This window comes from Tarenaya hassleriana, unplaced genomic scaffold, assembly GCF_000463585.1.
Source record: "Tarenaya hassleriana unplaced genomic scaffold, ASM46358v1 Cleome67, whole genome shotgun sequence".
NCBI classification, from domain to species: Eukaryota; Viridiplantae; Streptophyta; class Magnoliopsida; order Brassicales; family Cleomaceae; genus Tarenaya; species Tarenaya hassleriana.
Window position 1 is genome coordinate 262676 of NW_010969242.1, and position 18738 is coordinate 281413.

At 38.2% G+C, this 18738-nt stretch overlaps 2 protein-coding genes across 2 annotated transcripts; one reads left to right on the forward strand and one right to left on the reverse strand.

The window, feature by feature from the left end:
- The first annotated feature begins 1 nt into the window (after position 1).
- LOC104800335 lies at positions 2-769 on the forward strand. Its single transcript, XM_010523132.1, has one exon. The coding sequence runs from the start codon at positions 2-4 to the stop codon at positions 767-769; it is 768 nt and encodes a 255-aa protein (XP_010521434.1).
- Positions 770-16887: 16118 nt separating this feature from the next.
- Positions 16888-18503, reverse strand: LOC104800336. The gene is made up of 4 exons (XM_010523133.1): positions 18384-18503; positions 18025-18272; positions 17756-17965; positions 16888-17590 (listed from the first exon to the last, which is right to left on the reverse strand). Exons 1-4 carry the CDS (start codon positions 18501-18503, stop codon positions 16888-16890), a joined length of 1281 nt encoding a protein of 426 aa, XP_010521435.1.
- Between the last annotated feature and the right edge of the window lie 235 nt (positions 18504-18738).

Genomic DNA, 18738 nt, shown 5'->3' on the forward strand with positions numbered 1-18738 from the left:
AATGCCTTCGGTTGTTGCGAACTCCGAAAACCAGTCAATTCCTATTGTGCCAATCGGCCCGGGTCAGAGACCTGGACAATTTAAGGGTCAAAATTTCAAACGCTGGCAACAAAAGATGTTGTTTTTCTTAACACAACTTAAGTTGTCACGGTACCTCACTGAAGAGGAACCAATCCCAGAGGAGGGTAATGCCCAATCTCTAGCCAGTTACCAACAATGGAAACATAACAGTTTCATGTGTTGGAACTTTGTGCTGAACGGTTTGGATGATTCGCTTTATGGTGTTTTCTCCAAATATGTTACGGCAAAGCAACTCTGGGAAGCGATTGATCATAAATATCGGGTCGAAGAGGCTAGCCAAGGACAAATGGTGGTAGCAAAGCTCCTAAACTACCGTATGGTAGATACAAGGAGTGTTGTGGAACAAGTAGATGAATTACAAATCATCTTCCACAACTTGGCGGGAGAAGACATCATGGTAAATGAACGGTTCCAGGTGGCAACTCTGATTGAAAAATTGCCTCCCTCCTGGACGAGTTTCAAGAATGACCTGAGACAAAAACCTAAGGACATGTCTTTGAAGGATTTACATCGTCGTGTGAGAATTCGGCAGGAATCTCAACCTATTCTTAAAATGAATGGGCAGTTTGGATCCAAGGCAAATGTCGTTGAGACGACTAAGACCAAAGGGATTAAGAAGCGGAAGATTGATAAGAATGTCAACTCCAAGAAATTCAAGAGGGAAAAGTATTCATATCTCATAATCTAGAATTACATCAGATGGATGTAAAGACTGCATTTCTAAATGGTGAACTGGAAGAAGAAGTATACATGCTTCAACCTGAAGGGTGCAGAGTGCACGGACAAGAGGGAAAAGTGTGTAAACTTGTGAAATCATTGTATGGACTCAAACAAGCTCTGAAACAATGGCATGCGAAGTTTGATAGCGTAATGTTGTCAAATGGATTTCGGGTCAACGAGGTTGACAAGTGCATATATGTCAAAGGTAATGAGACAGAATTTGTGATTATCTGTCTTTACGTAGATGATATGATCATTACTGGTAGTGGTGATAAGGTGATTAAAGCTACGAAAACCATATTATCAAATCACTTTGACATGAAAGACTTGGGAATAGCAGATGTAATACTTGGTATGAAAATTATCAAGATACAAGACGGTTATGCGTTATCCCAAAGTCATTATATAAAACAAATCTTAGAGAGATTTGACAGAGATGGAAATTCTGAGGCCAGAACTCCAATTGATGTTAATTCTCATTTGAAAAAACATCACGGTGAGGGAGTTCAACAATTAGAATATTCCAGAATCATTGGAAGCTTAATGCATCTTATGAATAGTACAAGGCCGGATATTGCTAATACCGTGAATAGGCTTAGTAGATATACGAGCAATCCAAGTTGTGATCATTGGAAGGCCATAATTAGACTCCTTAGATATCTAAGGTATACTGAGAATTATGGACTGCATTATACAAGATATCCAGCAGTATTAGAAGGATATTCTGATGCGAACTGGATATCAGATTCGAATGAGAATAAATCCACAAGTGGATATATATTCGTTGTTGGTGGAGGTGCTATTTTGTGGAAATCCTCTAAGCAAACGTGTATTGCAAGATCCACTATGGAATCTGAATTTATAGCTTTAGACCTTGCTGGTGAAGAAGCTGAGTGGCTTCGAAACTTTCTTGAGAATATTCCTATATGGCCTAAGCCGATGTCTGGAATTTGCATACATTGCGATAGTCAGTCTGCAATAGGAAGGGCAAAAAGCCATGTGTATAAGGGAAAGTCGCGACACATCCGCAGACGACATAACTCTGTTAGAAAATTACTAACAGATGGTGTCATATCTATTGATTTTGTGAGATCAAAAGATAATTTGGCTGATCCTCTAACCAAAGGCCTTAACAGAGATCAGGTAGAAATATTATCGAGGGGAATGGGATTAAAGCCCATAGAATGACAAACCACCATGATGGCAACCCAACCTATCTGGACAAACCACCAGTGTTAGGTTCAATGGGACAACCGAATTGTGGGGGGGTCGATGAGATCGCTCGAGACTGATGTCTCTTCACATTCCTATGATAAGAGTGATACAAATTGGGAAGGTTGAAGTTTATACTCTTAAAGATTCTCTTATCTCCTACGAGAGTGGAGTATATTGAGATACTCTCAAAGAAAAATCTCCTATATCAAGTATGAAGTGGGTCGCTTCTATGAGAATGACAAAAAGGCTAATTCTCTAGAGTACTTGATGAAATTTACCAGGTGCTGTCCCAGGGCCATAATGGGCGCAACAAATGGACTAACGAGAGAGAGAGAGGGCGCTGTGTGAGTACTATTGTCTTGGTGTATACAAAAGCTGAATAGTTCAAGACATCGCGTTCACTGTTTAGCAAGTACATCCGATAGTATGTCACTACGGAAGATTCAAAGGTAAAACTACCTTTTCGGATACAGTAAACTCTCGATGAGCAAATTTTGCATTGCATATCATTTGCATTAGTTGCATGAGATGCATTTAGGTTCACCTAACTCAAGGCCCTATTTTGATTCTTGTGGGGGATTGTTGGATTTGGGTTTATTTGATAGAATCAAAACGGGCCTAGCCCGTGAGAAGCCCGGTCCGTATAAATTTAAATCTGCAGAATATTAAGAGAATATTCTTATTTGAATTTGAAATTCAAATTCAAATTGGATTCAAATCCGCAGAAAATCTATCAAATATGATTGAGATAAGATTGAGATAATATCAAAATAAAATCAAATTTGAATTTTGAAATTCAAATTGATTTGTTTTGAGATTTTCCCCTCTACTATAAATAGGGGTCTTGGGTTAGCTCATAAGAAACACACAGAAAAGAAACAAGCATTCTAGAGAAAAAAAGCATTCACATATTTGCTCATATCTCTCTTTGAGTTCGCTTGGTATTTGGAAAGCTTCTTCCAAATACGCGGTCGTTGTATCCTGGGAGACCGTGCTCCAATAGCCTCGAAGCTTTAGAGGTGGCACGAAAATCGAACTTAAGGAAACTGTGTTTCACAGGCCTCGACAAAATAATCTTTTAATTTCAGGTACTTATCTGGAATCGCTCGAATTGCCGGAGTTTTGCCGTCGTCAACAACCGCCGTCCCCAACAGAAAACATGTGTGAGTGGTAATGGCGTTTAATATCCTCATTTGCGCTATTCTTTTCGAAACTTGGTTATGGGTTTGGTGAGATTTTCGATGCATCCAATGATAAATACAAAAAATTGCACTTATCAATCGTTTTGTTCCATTGAAACTTTTGATAGAAGAAGAGTGTCTTTCTTTGTCGATTCAATAAGCAAAATGGTTTGAAATTCTCCGATGGAAGAAAATAAATTGTTAATTTATTCATCTGATTTTGTTTATCTAATGAGATCTTCTTTTTCGCAATTTGTAGTTTTTTCCTCTCTCCATTTGAAGTGTTGTTTGAAGTGTGGTTTCCAATCTCGAATCAGTTTTGAATCTTGATTTACACGATAGCATTGTAATATGTTTTGTATGTGACGCTAGTAACCCGTGTCCCGCTGTCCCACCCACGAGTTGCATCACATGGACGATCAAAACCACATACCGAAAAGATGCGGGAATTTAAAAATATTTTTATATTAAATATACACAACGGAAAATATGTATATAAATAACACACCCAAGTCTATAGTAGACGTATACAAGCCACAACATAAAGACGGTGAATATGAAATAATACAGAGTCGATATACACCGCCCATACAACAGAAAACAATACACGTCTAAAGAGGAAAATTACATGATCCCGAAAAAGTCTCACCCGTCACCAATGTCCTCGTCATGCTGCTGTCAGAGCTGCTACGAGCCAGAAACGTCGCATAACAACGTCCACAAGCTACATGCTTATTGAGTGCTTCGGGTTAAACCCGAAAATCGTACTCAAATTGCAAATGGACAATCAAAAGCAATATATATACACATATAATATATATACATAACATGCCATGTGATGGATTCTAATTCAACCAATAATAGCCCATATTAAAACCACAATCAGTCCGGATGAGAAGTCATCAGACATCAACCGTCAAATCATCTCTATGTGCATCACACACATAGGATAACATGCGGATCTGTTATCGCCAGTCCAGGACATACACAAGTCATAGCTCGACCCATCGGGTTTATCAGTAATACCGAAAACCGTCAAATCATCTCTACGGATGCATCACACGCGTAGGTAAGAATTCTCCATGTGTAACGCACAATCCCCTCACAGTCCTCGGCCTAAACTAGAATAATAAAAATACAACAAACCAGACCCAACACTTCATTAAAACATATCACATCAACCATCTCCTCTGATATCGATGTTACCTCTCGATACAATAGCGTCAGATGCCTCCTCAGGCCACCACCGACTATATCGAGCGAAGTCAGTCATCAACCGACAACCTCTCGTCAGCCATCCGCCACATAAATGCTCATCAGACCCGAGTCCAGGTCTTTTAAAGTAATTCCACATAACCTCATCAGGAGAATCTCTCAATCCCGAGTCACAGATAAATATGTATGCCAGTCTTTGCCGAGAATCACTCCTGAACTCGTTCCATAGCAGGTGGAATGTCGGCGTAGTCATAGAGTAACCATAAGATTTTCTCAACCCGTGATAGTCTGAACCACACGAGACTACCATGTGCATCATCGGCTCCAATCTCTGCCCATAGGCGACCAATCACAATCATATCTCTTCAATATGAAACTTGACACGGATCAAGTGCCATAAAGAGGAGATCTTAAACAAACAATCATCATGATATCATCTCAATCTCCGACTACAAACACACGCTCAACGTGACTCCAACCCTTCAAATTAAAGTATCACGTCATGTCAACTACCCAAATCCCCAATCACAAGCATTCATGTGAAAGTTTGTACTAATCACACATACACACGTCTTAGCTCATCGTTCTAGTATTCATTACTATTCACGTTTATTTTATTCTTTTATCCTTTGGTCCGATCAAATTGGATTCCGACCATTCCGGATTACCAATTCAACTCGTCTCGAGGGTTTTACTTAATGTGAAAGGATTCTGTTAAGGTTCCATGTTAGAGTGGTCAAACGTGGGTCTGAGACCGTCGGATCTCGTTTGATCCAAGGAAACAAATCAGGGAATGGGGAAAAGAGACCTGGACCGGTCGGTCTATAGAGTGGACTGGTCATCTGGGTGGTTACGTTGACCGCTGACCAAAACCTGGTCCGATCGGACCAGGTCTTCAGTCCATTCGGACCGGGGTACCTAGATCGGATGGTCTGGCTCGCCAGACCGGTCGGTCTAGACCTCTGGGTCATCCTCTTCCTTGCGACACCTGCAAACCCTAGACAGGATGGACCAGGCTTAGTCCGATCGGTCTAGGCATACTAAGATGTCGAACTCTGAATTTTTGCACCAAATCCACCCAACTATAGCCCAAAATGATCCTTACAACATTAAGAATTCAAATCTAATGTCAAACACGCATGAATCACACTCAAAACATATAAATCTCCATTTTCAATTTGATTACCGTTTTCGAATCCAATCCAAAAACACTCACCTATGTTAATTTTGAGCGTTGGGCTTTGTTGCTTCGGTCTCCTAGAGTTGTTTCTTGTGTTTTTCGGTTGATTTCGAATGAAGAATGGACAGACTTAGGCGTGATTTCGTGTCCCAGAGGAAGCAGGAGGCGGCAAACGAAGAGAAAAAGCGGCGGCATGGCGAAGCAGGAGTGGCGGCCGCTGGAAGGAGGAAGAAGCCGGGACGAAACCTGGTTTTATCTTTGACTAGACCGGTCGGTCTAGGTGTGCAGACCGGTCGGTCTCCACCAAGACCGGTCGGTCTGGATAGTTCCCAGACTCTTTTCTTCGTTTGGTTCGGCCCAAACCTTTGGATTAGCTCAGGATAGGTTTGATGCTAGATTCTAGAGCCGTTTTCCGGCACCTTAAGAGTCTCCTACGGCTCGGTTTGGGAAATGAGAAATTCACGGAGTATTACATTGTAGATTTCTCTTTAAACATGAAAAAAGAGTTGTGTATGTATATAATCTATTTTGTTTTGTGTAATGTTATTATCATCTTTGGGTTGTTGGTTATGAGTTTCAATAATGGAGAAGTTGCATATCCAATCATATTCTTATATTTTACATATCGTATTTTTCTTTTGGTACAAACGACAAAAAATCCTAAATTTTATAATTTACTAAAATTTAATCTTAATACTTAAAATTCATTATTTAAATCTTTCAAGTATAAAAATTGAGCAAAAAAAGACTTAGGGTCCGACTGGTTGTACCGCTGCGTTTGCGGTTGCGGTTGCGGTTGCGGTTGCGGTTGATAGCGTTTTCAAAAAGTTTGGTAGCGGTTATGGGCGATTCGTAGTGACTGGTTGGTAAATGGTTGTTGGTGACAATTGAGGTTCGTTGCGATTAAAAGTAAATGGTTATAAACGATTGCGATTATGTTTTGTTGTAAATTACCAAAAAAGACATGATTATAAGATAATTTTTTAAATTATTATATTTAATTTTTATATTATCATTTGAAAAAAATATTTTATATAACTTATAATAAATTTATATTTTAAAATATAAATTTCATAAATTTAATTTTTATTTAATTAAAAAATAATTTTATCATAAAAATATTAAAAATAATCATTGATAAATCTAAAAATTATATAATCATGATAATATTTTTTTAACTCAAATTGTAATATAAAAAATTAAACTTAAAATATAATACTAAACAAAATCATCAACAAAATATATATTATTTTGTACAAACGATAACTAAAATGAAAAAGCCCTTGCTTCCCCCAACTTCCCTCTCTCAGCATACCCAGCGATTCAAGCAGACCAAGTAGCAATGTGAGCTTTCGCAGAATCATCAAAGAGTCCGTTTGCGATATCTTACTCGCCACATTTGGCGTGAAAGTTAATCAAAGTATTCCTTACGTACACATTTGATACAACCCCATATCTCACACATTTCCATGAATCCAAAATCTAGTAATAATCCCAAATCTGGTTCCGGGATTTGATCGAACACTTGGAGGGCAGATTTGAGAGCACCGGAATTTGCTACAGAATCGGAGAAAAGAATCGATCTGTTTTTGTTACAAGGAGAAATCGAGGAAAAGGAAAACAAATCATAGAAAAGAAACCATAGGATTCAAACAGACATACCTAGAGACAATAAGGTTGATGATGTCCGACGAGTTTTCGGTGAGCTTCCGGGAGATTCTAGCGAAGATAAAGCCCTAGACCTAGAAGAAGAGAAGAGTTACAGTTAAATCGTCGTTCATGTGAGAGAGAATGGAGAGAATTAGGGCTTTTTTAATTTTCATTAAGGGTATTTTGGTCTTTTGATTAAACCGCTGGAAAACGCTAATAAAACGCACCAAAAAATCTGCGTTTTGATTCTTCAAGTTTGATAGCGATTGCGTTTATCTGCGGTTTAACCATTCAGTTTTTCAACCGCCACCACCCGCCAGAAAGCATAACCGGTACAGAGAATCGATTAGTGATATCAATTTAAACCTTTCCATTCGACCGATTTATCTTTAATATTCATTTATTTTTTCAGAGTTACAACCAAACAGTCTAATCACAAATTCTATTGTAGTCAATAGGAAATATTTAATATTTATTTCTATTCGACTATTTACCTATTTCATTTTATTTATCTTCGGTTGTCCAGCAAAATAATAGTAGAATCTACGAGAAAGAATAAATTATAAAAATAATTCATATTCTCCAATAAAATTATTTTTGAAATAGTTATTTTTTAATATACTATCAATAATATAGTGGTTTTATTTATTATTTAAAGAATCAAAAGCTTTCTTTTATGTAAAAAACATAAAAACTATACAAAATATTATAATATTAATAGAAAAATATATTAACTTACAAATTTAAAGTAAATATATAAATTTCAATGTGACTATATTAACGTTTTAATTTTTAACAAATATCGTTAGAATCTGATAGATAGCTTTTCTATTGATATTTACGTTAATTCTTGTGAATTTGAAAGGGACCTAACAAAATTGATAGAAACAGTTAAGGTTTTAACGAAAGGTAATATGAAATGTTAGTTTGATGGGGTAAGGGTCTTCTATGGATAATTGAATTTTTGTTTTGAAGATTCTGCAAAGACTTTATTGACCTTCTCCTTGATTCTTCTGTCCAACTCTACGTCGAACCGAAACGACGACGTCGTCGGAGGTCGCGTCTTCACATGCAAGACGTGCAACAAGGCGTTCACCTCTTTCCAAGCCCTGGGCGGCCACCGTGCGAGCCACCGGAGATCGGCGGGGATGGACGTTATTTTCGTCGGATAAAACGTCTACATGTACAGTTTTGAAAGTTAATGAAATACCAACCTTTGACAAAAAAAAACGTTAGGTTTTCCAAATACGGATTAAGTCATAAACTAGGATGAAGTCAATGTTTGGTGCAGTCGTACAGGGATTACATGTTAATATTATTGTGATTATATATATATATATATACATATTTCCTTCTTTATTTGGTCGTCTATATTTCTTTTTAATTCTCAACTTTGTATTAATGTATTAAAAACAGTCATGATATATACTAAGATTTTGTTGATAAGATTTAGAAGAATACCAAAAATATTTAGTAGAGCTTTTATCTGAAATATTTATATATAAATAAATCTATAAAGATATACGCTGGTAAATATTTTTTTTTATAATCTGAAAATTTATCATTCAACTAAATCACAGGAAAAAAGAAGTTGTAATAAACCTCGTATGAGAATTGAAGCTCTCATGACTCGTGTACTTCCGATGCACTGCGCTTTCTATTTTGATCCAACTCCTAATCCCATCTCCCATCCGAACCAAGACCCTCTGCATCAGCAAGAGTCTTTCCAAAAAAAAAACAACATACGACTCGATTACAGGCTTGATAATCAATGGATATGTTTATCAAATGGATATATTGCGAATCACATTACATACTTGATGATAATCAGTGGAGTATTCATACAAAAGAGCTCCGATTTCGTAAAAAGACATGAAATTAATAAAAAAAACCCTAAATAACTAAAGCAACCAATAGGAACTCGACTAAATTATCTTCTTCGGACCCATGGCTTCGGTTTCTTCTCCTCCTCCCTCTCGACCGCTACCATTGTGCATGCCGTATCTCTCTTCGTATATCTCCATCAACTCAGGCCAGAAAAGCTCGATCATCTTTCCGACCCACGGTCTCTTCACGATTTCCTGTTGGCCAAGCAACGATACAGATGGCTCTTTCCTGTCGGGAAGTTCTTCCTCTGCCTGGTTCGATAAGTCGCGAGAATCGGTAGTTACGGTGAAGTCACCGTCCCAATCGGGGTCAGAGCACAATGACACGAAGACCTGGAACAGCGGCTCGACGTTCCATGAGTTCAGATCATTGATCTCTGACATCCATGATCTGTCCTCTTCGCCGAATTCCCTCCAAATAGATGTGCCAGGTTCGACCATGATCACGTCAGAACGGGTTAGGGTTTCTGTGGGGAGAGACGAGAAGAGCTTGAGAGCGGAAAAAAAGACGTGTGAAAAGTGAGAGAGGGAATGAATGGCTTGGGGTATATATAAGCGCCCTTACTACTTGTCCCAAGGAAAAATGGATTTTAGATTTTCCAATTTCATCAAGGAGTCTCTATTTTCGTTGGGATTAGTTTAGTGCTTAACTAATTAAACTCTTGTCGTTTAGTTTTATTGATATTATGGGAAATTATTTTTTTTTAAAAAAAAATAGGAAGAGATTGTTGGGCCTTGAAGTCCAATTTCTCATCTATAATTTAATATTAAGCCCAACAGTTATCATAAAACCTCTTCGGCCCCAATTTAATATTTGCCTATTGGGTTTAGAGGCCATGAGATTTGTGATTTCATTATAAAATAAACGATGGCCGCAAAACATGTATGTATTTTGTTGTAGATCATGTGTGTACGTTGTTATCTTGTATACGGCGTCCTTTTGTGGTTTCATTTATAACTTTTTTTCAATATAAGGAAAAATTTCTAAAAATTTCTGAACTTACAAAGTGTAAGAAAAAAAACCGGAATCGCTCTGGCCATAATAGATCTTGAGTAACCGGATATCCACTGGTTGTCGGTCCTTCGTTTGTAGCGGTGAAAACCCAAACAAATCTCTATTTGACATCATATTCAACAGCAACTTTCATATGACTTGTATGTGTTAAGTATGTCTTTAAACAATTTTTTTTTTAAATAGATATAATAGAACCATACAGTTTTTTTAAAACAAAAAAATCTAAATATAAAAATAACAACTATTGCAATATATATATACACGCTTAAAACAAAAAAGAAAATCTACAATCCTCCAACAAAGTCTTCATCTTCCGTCCCTCCATCCATCAGGTCTTCTTTCCCGTCTTTTTTTTATTGATTCTTTTTATAATCTTAAATCTTCTTCCCCTAATTTTTCCAAAAAAAACCCTCAAAAAATAATATATAAAAAATCCAGAAAATTAAATAGTTGTATAGTAAACAATGCCACATGGGTAACATTAGGTTTTGATTTTTAAAGTTACAAAGTAGGAAAATTTTCAATGCAAAGACATATTTGGGGTTTGATTTCAATAATTTTTAATATATTTGTTTGAGGAAAGAGGAAGTGTATTTGATATGGAGAGGAGACATGTTGCTGAAGAAGACAGAGGGTGTGGTTAGAGTCAATGTATTGGTCAATCCAATCTCCCTAAGTCTTTAACAGGCAATATATCTGTTATATCCTTTGACCGCTACATATACTTCTGAGTTTACACTCGAAAAAAAAAATTACTGAACAAAACAAAAAGACAAAAAAACCATGAAATTAAATGGAAAGACAGCGTTACCCTTGGCATGCCACACTCTCTCTCCCACGTTTTCTTCAGTTTCGAAATTAACTCTCTCTCTCTAAAGGTAAAAGACCTCTAACTCAATTCTCTCTCTAAAACCTCCGATTTGTTCTGCATTTTCGCCTGAGCCAATTTCGGTTTCTCCTCTTCTTCTCTCTGTGTCGAAATTTCTGTTTGCGGCTAGATTCGAGTGGAGATTTGTGGAAGACATGACGAAAGGGAAGAAAATGGTTGTAGAATCTTCGGTACAGTCGTCTGCATCATCTTCTTCCTCCGAAAATGAGGATCGTCTGCAAATTTCGGAGTTAAAAGGACAGACGGTAGGTTAAATGAACTCCACCATCATCTTCCGGTTGGATTTTGGTTGTTGTTTAGTTGAAGTATCGATTTCGGAATCTATAAGTAGAGATTTAAGGTTTGGGTTTCTGAAATTTTGCACATCGCGAAGTAGACGGAAGGGTTTTGGGTTTCTAAAATCTGTAAGCGACGTAATTAGTTGTCATGTGAAATGAGTGACATTGTGATTTGGGGTTTCTGAAATCAGTAGAGATTTTTCAAACTGATTAGAGACATTGTGATTTAGGACTGAGAAAAGAGTTACAATTACCTTTAAATCGGATTATAGATGTATGGATTGCATGGTGATTTGTGTAGGTGACAAGGTGGTATGGTCACAGCGTCACAAGTTGTCATAGGCCACAGAGTCACATGGTGGTATGGTCACAACGTCATATGTTGTTATAGGTTACAGAGTCACATGGTGGTATGGTCACAACATCACATGTCGGTTATAGGTCATAGAGTCATAGTTCACATGGTCCCAGGTCACACAATTATATGTTCGTGTAGGTCACAGGTCACTGGATTACAGGTGACTAGATCACAGGTCATAGGCTTGTTTATATTGCATGGTGTGTTAAATTTTTGATGTTTTACAGGTGCCATATTACTTCAAAATGGAGGAAATTCATTTATGTCCGAGGATAAATACTAGATGCTATCTGTCGGAGACATTGAAAAAATTGAAAGATCTATTAACAGCGGAAGAGTGGCTGTACTTTAAGAACGAGTCGCAGTTTCAACATTTATTCCATGTCCAATTTGAAGACACCTTGAAAATGGCGCCTGTGGCATATCTGATAAATCATGCAGTGAGGGTCGGTGATGATAAAGAGATGTGGTTTGTCTATAATGGTGTACCAATCAGATACTCGATCATCGAGCACACACTAATATGCGGATTAAAGTGCGGTGAATATCCGGGAGGGTGAGAGTATAAGAGAAAAGGTCACTTTAGAGTTAAGACATTTGGAAAAGGAAAGGTGACTAAACAAAGTGTGCTCAGGCAACTAGAGAAGACATCTACTCATAGGGTTGCCGACCGGAAGAAACTGGCAATTGTGATGTTACTTGGAGGAGTCCTAGATCATGGTACAACAGATGATCACATAAACCATGATTTGGTAGACATGGTTAATGATTTGGATTTTTGTGAAAAATTTCCCTGGGGACGTTATACATTCGAAAAAATCATTGATCAAATACGAAAGATCTTCATGAGTGGAACACCAAAGACTAAGTGGCATTGTCGGGGGTTTATAATACCGCTTATGGTAAGTTATTGTTTTGCTGTATATTTTATTTGAAAGTTGTTATATTATTTGTTATTTGTGGTGTGATATAATATTTAAATGTTGCATTGCAGTTGCTGCCTTTCGAATGTATCTTGAGCTTGGATACCAATGGATGGTACAAAGACATTGAAGATGCGGATTCGACGTGTCCCAGAATGTGTAAGAAGTCAATGAAACAAAATGTCAGATGGAGCTTCAGTACATTGATAAACAAGATTGGCATCGGATCAGAGGTACTCACATGGTCACTTGGTCCCTTGGTCCATAGTCCCATGATCCCTTGGTCCCTTGGTCTCATGGTCACTTGGTCCCATGGTCCCATGTTTCAGTTTTAGTAACAATGATTAACATTTGTTTTCAGGGAATCAAAAGTGTACTCAAGAAAGAAGAGAGTGAAGAAGCACTGCTTTATGATCTAGAGGAGTACGAGAGAAGTACAAATGAAAAAGTGATCACTTGGATGAAATATCTAGAGAAGAACCCGGAAAGCGTATACTGGAAGAGGATTCATGAATCGGAAATTCGTTCCAGAAAGTCTCTGAAAAAGAAAATGAAGGGTAAAGTTTTGATAGACGGAGAGGATGAAGAAGAAGAAGAAGAAGAAGAAGAAGAAGAAGAAGAAGAAGAAGAAGAAGAAGAAGAAGAAGAAGAAGAAGAAGAAGAAGAAGAAGAAGAAGAAGAAGAAGAAGAAGAAGAAGAAAAAGAGCGAGAAGATAGAGAAGAACGAGAACAACAACAACAACGAGAACAACAACAGGTACAACAACAACAACAACAACAACGCTACCAAAATATACGGGGAGGGACGGGAATCTCAAATCTGGAAGCACTTAGGAGGGATTTGATGCTGGAAATAAAAGCTATCGAGACGAGAATAATTGATGCTGTCGAGACCAGAGTAATTGACGCTATGAGAGTCCTTTTAAAGGATGCCGATCTCCTTTCGGTTACAGCGAACAAACCTGAGCATCACAATCTGATAGACAAAGAGGGAAGGAGGACAAGTCCTGTAGGTTCTGTCGGAACAAATGAATATTATGATCAGGATTTTGATCTGTATGAGTTGAGAGCTCGAGATGATATGACTTCTTTTGGACCTCAACAAGAGAAGACAAAGCATCAGGAGAAGGACACCTCATCTAAGGACAAAGAGTCCTTACCAAAGGAGAAAGATGGAGAGTCAGAAGCAGCAAGTAAGTATCCGAGCATTCCATCATGTTATCTTGTCACATGATCACTTAGCCTCATGATCACATGGTCACAGAGTCTCATGGTCACATGGTCACATGGTCATGCTTTAAACTGATTGTATTATTTGATTTATATTCAGCACATGTCGAGGGGACCCTTGATGAGGGAGAAGATTCTGGAGGGAAGGATGATGAGGAGGAAGATGAATCTGAAGAAGAAAGTGACAACGATGATGGCGGGAACGCAGAAACAGCAAGTAAGTATTCGACCATTTCATCATGTTATCATGGTCACAGAGTCACATGGTCACAGAGTCACATGGTCATGCTTTAAACTGATTATATTATTTGCTTTATGTTCAGCACATGTCGAGGGGACCCTTGATAAGGGAGAAGGTTCTGGAGGGAAGAATGATGAGGACGAGGACGAATCTGAAGAAGATAGTGACAGCGATGATGGCAAGGATGATGACGACAACGATGAAAAGAATGATGAAGAGGCATACAAAGAATCCTCTGCTCCATCCGGTGAGGATGAAGATGAGTTTGCTGACGATGAAGATAAATCTGATGGGGCAGACAAATCTGATGAAACAATGGAAGTTGTTGAAACCAATGTAACTGAAGGTCCTAATGCCACTGAACTGCCATCTGAAGGTCAAACTCCCTTGAAAGAACTTGTACCTGACTCTTCTGATGCACCTTTGATGACAAAAAATAAAAGGAAAGTTTTTGATGAACCCTCCAAAAGAAGCCCCTTCGTAGAACCAATCTCAAGTGGTCCACCGGCGAAAAGAACTCGGTCCATCGCAGTAGTAGGCAGAGGGAGAGGGAGAGGCAGAGGGAGAGGCAGAGGTATGGAAAGAGGGAGAAGTACGGGCAGAGGCAAGGGATGAGGAAGAGGTAGAGGGAAAAAAACCCAGGTGAAAGAAGATGTTGCTGAGGTTGAGGATACAATTGTTGAGGCTGAAGAAGATGTTGCTGAGGTTAAGGATACAGTTGCTGAGGCTGAAGAAGATGTTGCTGAGGCTGCAACAGAGAAAGGAGACCCACCTTCATCGGATGAAGGGCAGGAGTTCGTATGGATTCCAGATCGGGTTCACAGTAACGGTTTTCCAATCCGAAATCAATCATTTGTTGAATCAGCTAGTCCACAAGTCGAGGCTTTAAGGAACTTTATGAAAAAACCACGAGAAGAGCGTTTATGGATGTCTGCCCTTGATGTAACAAGGATGGCAAATTTCTGGGATGAGCTCATACAAGTCGGAAGATGGCTTGCAGATATTGTAAGTTTACATCATTTACACTTTTCCACCTCTTATATGTGATTTCATGGTCCCATGGTCCCACTATAGTAAGGTTTATATCATAATATTTGTTGATATTTGTTGTTGTTGTTTTTAGCACATGAGAGAGGCAATGTATGAGCTACGCATCCATGTTTTAAAGAATCCTGTGACCTATATAAGGAGCAACTACATGGTAAGTGATACTATGTTCCCGGAATGCTTGTAGCGGTGGGAAAACTCTGGAGACCTGACTACTTTGGGCGATCTCGAATCCTACTTCAATGGAAAACTTCCAATTGGGTGTGCTGGGACACCGTTGATCAGCTCTGATGGATTTGTAAGTGTTGTCAGCATTCCATCAGCCGAAAGCGATCAAGTACGCTGCCATTGGGTCACCATTAAAGTTATTACGACGAAAAAGTGCTCCAGGTTTATGATTGTCAATCGACAGCTCGAGAAAACGTAGAAAAAGTAGTTCAACAGTTAAATCATGCCATTCCGAAGGCATGTATCTTGGCTGGATCAGAGGCATTCTCAGACGGCGATGTACTTGACGTTGAGTATGTGGAAGGACTGCCGCAAAATGCTAGCGGTTCTGATTGCGGTGTTTTCGCGGTAAAGTATGTCGACGCGATTTGTCTTGGTCAAGAACACAAGTTGTGCCCATTGATATGTGACGACAATATCACAAAGATCCGTGAGCAGGTGGCAGCTTATATATTTTCAGCAGGCTGTGCTGAGAAGAAGAAGAAGCAGAAGCGCAAATCTTGAACTTTTATTTTAATCTTGTTATTTTTTGTTGGATTTGAACCGAATCATGATTACCATTACCTCATTTTGTTTGGTGGTTAAACTCTAAGTTACTCTAAGTTATGAACGTTTAGTTATGGAGTTTGTTTATTTAGCATGTTTAATATTTTGAGGGATTTTTTTTTGGATGAAAATTTTGGAGGGAAAACATTTTGGTGCGAAATTTTGTGGAGGAAAAATATTAAAGAAAAAACCATCGAAAAAACTACACATTACGTTGAATAGTCAAAATGGGGTCCACGAAAACTCAGAAAACACATATTCTTTTGAAAGTTTTTATGTGGGTCCCATAATACATTTCGGTCACAATGGATCACAGTGGGTCATAATGGGTCGATTTAGTTCATTTTTTAAAAGTAGTCAATGATAATGCTTTTTACACCTCTGAAACTGACTTTTACAGTATATTTAACTATAAAATAATATTTATTACAATTTTGGATTCCAAAGTTATCCTCACATATGTGCTCCTTAAGTGTTCTTTGTTTCATGAACACTTTTGACAATTTTGGTGTATTTGCATTACAAATCTGTCATAATGTTTTGTAATTTTGTTATACGCACTATATATTTGCTATATAAACTCTGATTAACTATGCCAAAACTAAAAAATCAAGATTTGGTTTATAATTATCTTCGTCACTTGGTCACAGGTCACAGTCGGTCACAATGGTCACATAGTGCAAAATTGCACTCGGGTCACATAGGTCACATGCAGGTCACAATAGGTCACAACGATTATTTATATGAAAACTTATCTAATCAGTTACACGAATACTTTTAAAATGATTACACGAATACATTTAAAATTTTCAGACAAATTAATTAATTCAGAAATATTTTAACAAATACATAACAATATTATACACATATTTTAACAAGTACATAACAACATTATGCAAAGTTCGATCCTACTTCTCCGCCATTATAATAACAAATTTCAACATTATACATTATACATAACAACATTATTGTACAAATACATAGTTCAATTTTCATTAAGCATTCTATCCGAAAATTGTTGATGTTGATGCTCGTGTTGCACAATAGATTTTCTTTCGGGCTTCACCGGGACCAGGAAACCGATTTTGTATAGGCGGCAAAACCATAAGATTTGCAATATTTGGGTCATCGATGCTCCATTCACAACAATCGGGGACCGGATAAACTGTTTCTTGATAAGCAAGACGCCATGTCTCTCGCAGATAACATGGAGAACATAAATTTGGTATAATACTCGATTTACCAACCTTATGAACTGCTGCCATGGCATGACTGCATGGGATCTTGTCGATATCAAATACTCTGCAACTGCACGTTCTATGTGCAATGCTGACCAAGTGTTTTCTACCATTTTCATCCCTCACCTCAAACTCCTCTGTATTAGAGTTCAACATAGTAACCTCATATGTACATGTCATCTCGTATCGCGCATGTAACACTTTATCAACATGCGGTGTCAGATTTTGAGAATCATCGGCAGATTCTGCTTCCACTCTATGCCTATCGAACCATTCCACTGTCTTTGAAAGATAAATGTCAAGCAACGTCCCTAGCACCAGAAATCTTTTAGCTTTCTTCAACACAGAGTTGATTGATTCGGCCCCATTTGTAGTCAATAAGTTATACCGTTCTCGCTTAAATTTACATCTCGCCCACTTCTCTGGGTCAAGTTCTTCTTTCTGCATATATTCATCCACTTTTGGATACCTACACAAAAATCAAATGGTCACAAGATCACAGTGCACAAGGTGACATGGTCCCACAGTCCCACGGTCACACGGTCCCATAGTCCCATGGTCACACGGTCCCATGGTCCCATGGTCCCTTGGTCCAGAATCAATCAATTGATAATAATGGTTAGAAAACTCTTACATGTTCTTTAGATCATTAAATATGTCTTCAAACTCTTGCAATGTATAAGCTTCCGTGCATCTGAAGAATCTTTCAGCGACAGTTTCACCTCTTGAACTCTTTCTTTCCATGCCTCGATTAACCTTCACTTTCAAATTCTGCGCTATGTGCCTCGCACAAAATCCATGGCCAGCTTCTTTGTACACTTCTCTGACGGCCTTTATTATGCTTCTGTAACGACGACATCATGTCCATCTGAGATTGCCATTGTTAACTTTTCTATAAACCACCTCCATGATGCATCTTTTTCTCTGTCGATTATACCCCAGGCTAACGGATATTGGTGGTGGTCACCGTCTTGTGCAGTTGCAACGACCAATGTGCCTTTGTACTGACCTGTCAAAAAGGTTGCATCAATAGCAACAACTTTACGCAAGTAGTTCCATCCTCTTACCGCTGCACCCAATGCAATGAAGAGGTATTTGAAGCTTTTCTCATCTTTGTCCAACTCAAGACTTACAATTGTTTCGGGATTTCTCTTTTGCAGCATATACAACCACCCGGAAAGTTTCCTAAAATGCTCAATAGGATCACATCGAATCTCACTTTCAGCTATGTGTTTGTCTCATAATGCTGTCAAATACATTACAGTTGTGCCGTATTTGGATTTCACACGGTCTATTATTTCATTTGCTGAAGGAGTACAATCGAGTTTACCGGGAAATTCTTCCTTCAAATAATCTCTAACCAATTTCTTTGTACCTTTCATAGTTTCACTTGATTCTGATACGGGCTTGCAACTATGAATATGATTGTGTTTTCTTACACTCCAACGTTTCGAGTTTGAGATCAATGTCGTACGTAACTTCCAATTACACCCCGATCCAGCAAATTTACATCTGATCTCCCACAATTTCTTAGAAGACTTCAGTGTAATATAACTGAAACGAGCCATTGCTGCATCCTTTCGAACATATTCTTGTGCTGCGTCTTTATTGCTGAAC

Coding starts and splice junctions, on each gene's coding strand:
- LOC104800335 (XM_010523132.1), top strand. CDS start 2: ATGCCTTCGGTTGTTGCGAACTCCGAAAACCAGTCAATTCCTATTGTG.
- LOC104800336 (XM_010523133.1), bottom strand. CDS start 18,503: ATGAAAGGTACAAAGAAATTGGTTAGAGATTATTTGAAGGAAGAATTT. Junction 18,273..18,383: donor AATCCAAATACGGCACAACT/GTAATGTATTTG, acceptor ATGCTGCAAAAG/AGAAATCCCGAAACAATTGT. Junction 17,591..17,755: donor TTTAATGATCTAAAGAACAT/GTAAGAGTTTTC, acceptor ATTTTTGTGTAG/GTATCCAAAAGTGGATGAAT.